Below are 6,888 nucleotides of genomic sequence, written 5' to 3'. Positions count from 1 at the left end.
CCCCAGAGCAGGCGGCGCGCGACCGGCGCCGCCGTACCCCCCCCGTGCGTGGGAGGCCCAGCCCCCCCCCCCCCCCCCCCCTCTGCCGCCTGCCCTCTCGGTGCTTGTGACTGACCCTCCTTCCGCCGGTTCTGCCGGTCGGCCGGCCGGCCGGCCACAGATGACATTGATGACATGGAGGAGCCGATCGACTTCGACGACGAGGCCGGCGGCAACCCCTACGGCAATGCGGCCTACCATGGTGACGATGATGGGGCCTTCTCGGATGATGGGGCCTTCGGCGATCAGGGGGACATTCCTATCCCCCATCACCCGGGCTACAGCTCGCTGTCCGGGGATCTGTTCGAGGTTCTGTTCGGCTCGCCACAGTACATCATCGACATGCTGAAGAAGCAGCTCCAGGGGATGGAAAACCCGGCGGACACCAGCGTACGTGTTGCCCCTGCCCCCTGCCCCCTGCTCCTGCCCTTGCCGCGCCTCTGCCCATCAGCCGGCCACTGACTCCCGACGGCGCGCACTCCGATGTAGTCCATCGAGCCCAAGGTCCTGCGCGAGCGCTACCGCACCCAGCGCGATGACCTGATCCGCACGGCCGATTGCCCGGAGCGTTTCTTCGACCTGGCTGACATTGACGAGCGCCGGGCCCGGCAGAAGCGTCGTCAGACCCTGCGCAATGCCGACATGCTGGCCATGGTTCAGGGCGACGATGACACCGAGTCCGATGGCATGGCAACCGAGGGGGCTCTCTCGGCCGAGGAGCGTCAGCGCCTGGAGCGGGAGGAGCGCCTCGACCGGGTGGAGCTCCGCCGCGAGGCCCGGTGGATCCTGTGCAATTCGCCGCTGGCCGCCAAGGCGATGGCCCAGCTGGAGGAGGCCCGTGGCCCGGGCGGCGGGGCCACCCTGTCCCGGATCCTGGCCGGCTCGACCGGCGACTTTTCCACCAGCCCCCGGCTGGGTGTCTTTGCCACCTTCGTGCGGGAGATCATGACCGTGCTGGACTTCCTGCGCAATGAGCTGTTCGAGGTGTCCTTCATCATCTTCTACCGCCGGTGCGTCCGGCGTCAGCCCGGCCTGGGTTTTGTCCTCCCCCCTCCGACTCGCTTCTGGCCCTCGCCGAATGTCGCCCTGTTCCATGTGTTCCCGCGTGTCTGACCTGTGTCTCGCCTCCCCGCCCCGCTCTTCCCCGCCCCGCCCCGCTCCTCCCCGCCCCGCCCCGCCCCGCCCCGCCCCCATCGCCACAGCCACTACTTCTCGGTTTTTTGCCTGTCGGACTTCTGGGTCATCTACGACCACGACATCAAGTGGACCTCCCTGGCCAAGAGCGCCCAGGACACGGTGAATTTCTACCGGCGCATTCGGGACCGCCCGGCGAGCGATCCCCTGCCGAGCGTCAGCTACATGGAGAACATGGACCTGTTCGGTCCGATTGGAGCCGGCATGCTGATGACCGGGTCCTCGCGGCCGATTTCCGACAACGAGGCCACCGAGGCACTGAATGATGATCTGCTGGATTTGCAGCTGTTCTCCCCCTCCGGGGTGTACCTGCCGACCAGTGTGCAGGAGGTGCAGGACCTGCGCGACTACATGTCGCACCATCTCGGGGACCTGGGCGAGCCTGGCACCGGGGCCGAGGATGGCGAGGGCGCCGGGTCGACGGGCCTGCGCCGGCACCTGCGCTCCTCGCGCAACCGGTCCACCCCCTCGGCCACCAGCTTCCCGGTGGATTTGGTGGCCTTCGTGCGGACTTTCGCCATCAGCGGCGAGCAGCTGGGCATCAATCTGGTGGACAACCTCCAGCATGATGCCATCCCCACGCCGCGGGAGAGCCCGCTGGCCCATGCGGAGACCTTCCTCCGGGGGCTGGCGGCCGATAGCCCGCTGGCCGGGCTGACCGGGCGGGCCCTGCTCCGCCAGGCCGCGGCCTGCCTCGAGCGGGAGATCTTCACCGACCCCCGGACGCGGCGCTTCATTCGCCAGCTGTACTTCGACCGGGTGGCCCTGCTGAATACGCGGCCCACGCCGGCCGGCGAGAGCGAGATCGATGAGTTCCATCCGTTTGCCAATTTCAAATTCCTGACCGGCTACCCGGCCAAGGCCCTCCGCGCGCAGGGGACCTTCGTGTCCATCCACAAGGCCGTGACGGACAACCTGCTGGAGGTTTCCTTCTCGGATTGCGTGCCGCTGCTGGCGGCCGGGTCCACCAATGGCGGGGCCGGGCCGGGCAGTGTGCCGGGCACCACCGGCCCGGCCGGGCCCCATTCGCCGGTGGTGGACCTGGCCTCGGGCGAGTCGGCCGCCGGGATGGCGACCTCCCCGGCCGGGGGCGGCCCGGGCGGCCTGCGGCCCGACCAGACGTCCTCGCCCATCCTGCAGGAGCTGATCGCCGGGTTTTGCTGTGCCGAGCGCTCGGACCCGGCCACCCTGGAGTGGAATGGCCTGCGCCAGCGTCTGCTGTACAATGTCCTGGCCACGCACTTTAATCCCCTGCTGAAGGAGGAGATCCGGGGCAAGCTCCTGGAGGAGGCGCGCCTGGCGGTGGCCGACGAGGTGGCCGGCAGCGTGCGGGAGCTCCTGAATGCCGGGCCGTATTTCCTCTCGCAGCCGGACCTGCTGGCCGAGATGCGGGAATTCCGCAGCAACACCCGGTCGCCCTTGCGGAATGTCCTGAGCCTGGCCCGCGACCGGACCAAGCTCTATGCGGCGGTGGTCGATGAGGGTGGCTTCTTCATCAATGGGTCCGTCTTCACCATTGCGGTGGAGCGCCAGCACCGGGGCACGGTGGAGCTGGATCACAAGGATCTGGTGGCGTTTATCTACCAATTCCGGCCGGTGGCCATTGTCATCGGCACCTTCGGCATGGAGACCCGCAGTCTCTTCCGGTTCATGGACGACCTGATCAAGACGCGCAACATCCAGACGGAGCTGCTGTATGTGGACGGCAGCGCGGCCCGGCTGAAGGAGCAGCGTGTCATCCACACGGACCCGTCGCTGATGGAGTACGACACGAACTTCCGCTTCGCCGTGCACACGGCCCGGCGGCTGCTGGACCCGCTGGAGGAGTTGGCGTCCCTGTTCACGGCGCAGAATGACATCCTCTCGTTGCGGGTGCACTCCCTGCAGCGAGAGCTCCCGGGGAGCCTGCTGTTGGACATCTTCACTCGGGCCTTCTGCATGAGTGTGGCCCATGTCGGGGTGGACATCAACCGGTCGATTTCGGCGCCGCACTTTGGCCACAGCCTGCAATTTGTCCCGGGGCTGGGGCCGCGCAAGGCCGAGGGCCTGAAGCTGGCCATCTCCCACAACTTGACCTTCCTCAATAGCCGGGACCAGTTGATTTCCGAGCTGGCCCTCGGGTCCTGTGTGTACATCAATTGCGCGGCCCTGTTGGTGGTCCGGCCGCGGACCATTCGCCCGGACCGGCGCCGCGACTCGCGCGACACGCTCATGAACCACTTCGAGGTGCTGGACGCGACGCGCATTCACCCGGAAAGCTACGAGCTGGCCCGGCGCCTGGCCTTCGATGTGCTGGATCCGGACTTCCGCGGGAAGATGGCCACCGAGGTGGAGGACTCGCGCGCCATCCTGGCCATGTGGGAGAGCGGGGCCACGCACAAGCTGGCCGCCATCCAGGCCGACAGCTATGGCGGGTTCTTCCGCGGCGAGCCGGTCAAGCAGCTGGGTCAGATGCTGAAGCGCATGCGCTTCGAGCTGGAGACCCCCTTCTATGAGACCCGGCACAAGTTCAAGGCCATCGACGATGAGAGCCTCTTTGAGTTGCTCACTTCGGAGGCCATGCACAGCCTGTATGAGGGGCTGGTGCTGTATGCGCATGTGGACCGCGAGAGTGACCAGGGCTTGCAGGTCCGCCTGCCGTCGGATCTGAACGGCTTCCTGCCCTTCAGCCGGGGCGGCGACCGGGCCATCTACCCGCGCGGGTCCTCCATCGAGGTGAAGGTGACCACCATCGACCGGAGTGCCTTCCGGGTGCTGATGAGCGCCCTGCCGGAGGACATCGCCAGTTCTCGTCAGGCCTTCCGGTCGAAGATGGTCCGCGCGCCGTTCTTCGATGTCGCGGCCATGGAGGCGGCCGAGCGCCGTGCACGTGCGTGCTCCCTTTCGCCGGGGGTTCCCCCGTGCCTTGTCCTTTCCTGCCTCGCCGCCCTCCCCCTCTCCATGCCCGGGGCATGTTGCCCTGCCTGCCTGCCTGCCATGCGCGTCGACTAATCCCCTGCCCGCTGCCGATGTGTTCGGTTTGCCCATCCGCCCCGCCCCCCCCCCCCTCCCGTCCCCCGGCGTGAATCCGTCCGCAGGCGAGGCTCGTGTGGTCAAGAAGCCGGAGATCGTTCGGCGCATGGTCGACAACAACCCCAACTTCCACAACATCACACACGCCGAGGCAGAGGAGATGCTCCGTTCCGATGAGTATGAGGTATGTCCCGTGCCCTAGGGGCCGCCTGTTTTTTTTTTCCACCCCAGCGGCTCCGGCCCTTTCTCCCTCTCGGCCTGCGCCCGCCTCTTTTTGTCGAGGGCGTTGGGGTTCCTGTCTGCCCTCCTCCCCGTGCGCTGACACCGTCCTCGTGTGCTCCCCGCGCCTGGCCCGCTGGCCCGAAGATCGGCGACTTCATCATTCGTCCGTCCTCCTCCGGGTCGGTGTTCCTGACGATCACCATCAAGTGGCCGGCCGGGGCCTTCTACCATGTGCTGGTGACCGAGCGCGACAAGCAGCTGGTGTCGGCCATCGGCAAGCGGCTGATCATCGAGGACTCGCGCCTTGGCAGCTCGGTGTTCGAGGATCTCGACGATCTGACGGCCAACTGGATTGAGCCCTTCTCCATGCGCCTGCATGAGCTGATGGAGCACAAGAAGTTCCACCGGGACCTGGGGGAGACGGCCCTGGGCGAGCGCCTGCTGGCTGAGCGTGGCGCCTCGTCCATCGTGCCATACGGCATGTGCGCCGACCCCAAGCATCCCGGATACATGCTGCTGCTGTGTGTCCCGCACAAGTCCATCGTCAAGCTGGTGCGTGTGTGTGTGTGTGTGTGTGTGTGATGGCCTCCTGGTCTTTTGGTGTTTCATTCCGCCGGCCGGGTGTCCCTGCCATCGGGGGCCTGGCCTGCTGCCGCGTGTCGCTCTCGGGCGCGCTGCGCCCCTCGGCACCGCAGTCCAACTGACATCTCGCCCCCCTCCGCCTTGGCCCGGGCTCGCTCGCCTCTCCCCCTGCAGTTCATCAAGATCACCCCGAAGGGGTATCTCCTGGACAAGTCGGCGCATGTGCTGGACTCGACGGACCACCTGCTCAACAGCTTCAAGCAGATGATGGTGTCTCGGGCCTCCGGGGCTGGCGGCCGGTCGTCCTCTCAGGCGCCGCATGCCGGGGGCCGGGCCAATGCCGGGCCGGGGCCGGGCGTGCCCCCCGGCGGGGGCGCCTCATCCAGCGGCTACTCCGGCCAGTATGGCGCCGCCTCGGCCTCTTCCTCTGGTTCGTCTGCTTCCCAGCAGCAGCCCGCCTCCGGGGGGGCCGCGTCCGCCGGAGGCGGCAGCTATGGCAGCTACTATGGCGACGGGCCGGGGGCCTACTCGCAATCGCAGCCCTCGGCCTACGGGGCGGCGGCGCCTGCTGTCGCTGCCTCAGCGTCGCAGGCGTACCAGGGCGGCCGGCCCGCGGGTCCCGGCGGCTACGGCGGGGCCTACGGTGGCGCTGGTGCTGGGGCCTATGGCGGTGGGGCTTATGGCGGCGGCGCTTATGGCGGCGGCGGCGGCAGCGGCACCGCCGGTGGGTATGGCAACGCCGGTGCCTATGGCGGTGCCTCCTCCTACGGCGGTGGCGCTGGCGGTGGGGCATATGCCCCGACGGCCGGCGGTCACGGTGGCCATCCTCACGCGCAGGCCAGCCTGCCACCGGCCCCGACGAGCGCCTCCGGCGCCGCCTACCAGGGCGGCGGCAGCTACCCGTCACACTACCCGGCGGGTGCTTCTTCCTCCTCCTCCTCCTATGGCGGTGGCAGCGGCGGCAGCAGTAGCGCTGCCGGACAGTACTCCTCGCACCATCCGTACCATCATTTGCCAGCGGCGCCGGGGCCGTCCTCGGGGCAGCAGCATCCCCACCTGCCGCCGGCTCCGGCGGCGCCGCACCATGGCCCCGGGGCCGGGGCTTACTCCGGGTCCTCCTCGTCTTCGGCCGCGGCCCCGAGGAGGTACTAGATGTGGGCCGCGGTCCGTCCTTCCCTCTTCTTTCCAGCCGACCCCCTCGGCGCTTGTGCGCGCAGGCACGCGGGGGCGCGCCCTTGCAGCGGGCGGGAGACGCGGGCGAAGGGTCGCCCCCTCGTTGCGGGATCCGCCCCTGCCCGTGTTTCTTTCACTCGTGTCACTCCCGGGGGGCAGTGTGTGTGTATGTGTGTGTGTGTGTACACGCCCCCGTCCGGGGTGGCACTTGCGCGCGGGCGTACATCTCCCCCCCCCCCCCCCCCCCCCCCCCCCCCCCCCCCCACCCCCCCCCCCCCCCCCCCCCCCCCCCCCCCCCCCCTCCCCCCCCCCCCCCCCTCCCCCCCCCCCCCCACACCCCCCCACCACCCCCCCTACCCCCCCCCCCCCCCCCCCCCCCCCGGCGCGGCATGCACTGACCAACATCCATGCTCGGCCCAGATGATGATGACCATGACATCATCAGTCAGGCCATCGGGTCGCAGGCCCCCAAGCGCATCCGCCCCAGCCTCGATGACGAGGATGACCTGGAGGACCTGGCACCGGTGGCCCCCCGGTCGCGCAAGCCCTTCCGTGCTGACGGCCTTCAAGGTGCGCCTGGGCTTCGCGGTTCCGCCCGTTCTTGTCTCCCCCCTCCCCCCCCCCCCCCCCCCCTCTCTCTCTCTCTCCCTCCATGGCTGAGGGCCC

General features: G+C 69.0%; 2 protein-coding genes across 2 annotated transcripts in view; one reads left to right on the top strand and one right to left on the bottom strand.

Annotated features, from left to right (window-relative positions):
* The window catches only part of H696_04388 (hypothetical protein), a gene marked incomplete at its 5' end in the record, with an annotated part of 7,021 nt that extends 618 nt beyond the window's left edge, over positions 1 to 6,403 (top strand). Inside the window, 6 exons of the mRNA XM_009498264.1 lie at positions 161 to 429; positions 529 to 1,049; positions 1,242 to 4,102; positions 4,311 to 4,429; positions 4,612 to 5,019; positions 5,224 to 6,403. Coding sequence (XP_009496539.1) covers positions 161 to 429; positions 529 to 1,049; positions 1,242 to 4,102; positions 4,311 to 4,429; positions 4,612 to 5,019; positions 5,224 to 6,201 — 5,156 coding nt within the window. The 3' untranslated portion in view covers positions 6,202 to 6,403. The remainder of the gene's footprint in view (positions 1 to 160; positions 430 to 528; positions 1,050 to 1,241; positions 4,103 to 4,310; positions 4,430 to 4,611; positions 5,020 to 5,223) is intronic.
* Positions 6,404 to 6,667: 264 nt separating this feature from the next.
* H696_04387 (hypothetical protein) overlaps positions 6,668 to 6,888 on the bottom strand; it is a gene marked incomplete at both ends in the record, with an annotated part of 3,249 nt that continues 3,028 nt past the window's right edge. The window contains one exon of the mRNA XM_009498263.1: positions 6,668 to 6,777. Coding sequence (XP_009496538.1) covers positions 6,668 to 6,777 — 110 coding nt within the window. The remainder of the gene's footprint in view (positions 6,778 to 6,888) is intronic.

The sequence above is a fragment of the Fonticula alba genome, assembly GCF_000388065.1.
Source record: "Fonticula alba strain ATCC 38817 unplaced genomic scaffold supercont2.7, whole genome shotgun sequence".
NCBI classification, from domain to species: domain Eukaryota; order Rotosphaerida; family Fonticulaceae; genus Fonticula; species Fonticula alba.
Note: the sequence above shows the minus strand (reverse complement) of the source record. Positions and strands in the feature narration are given on the sequence as shown.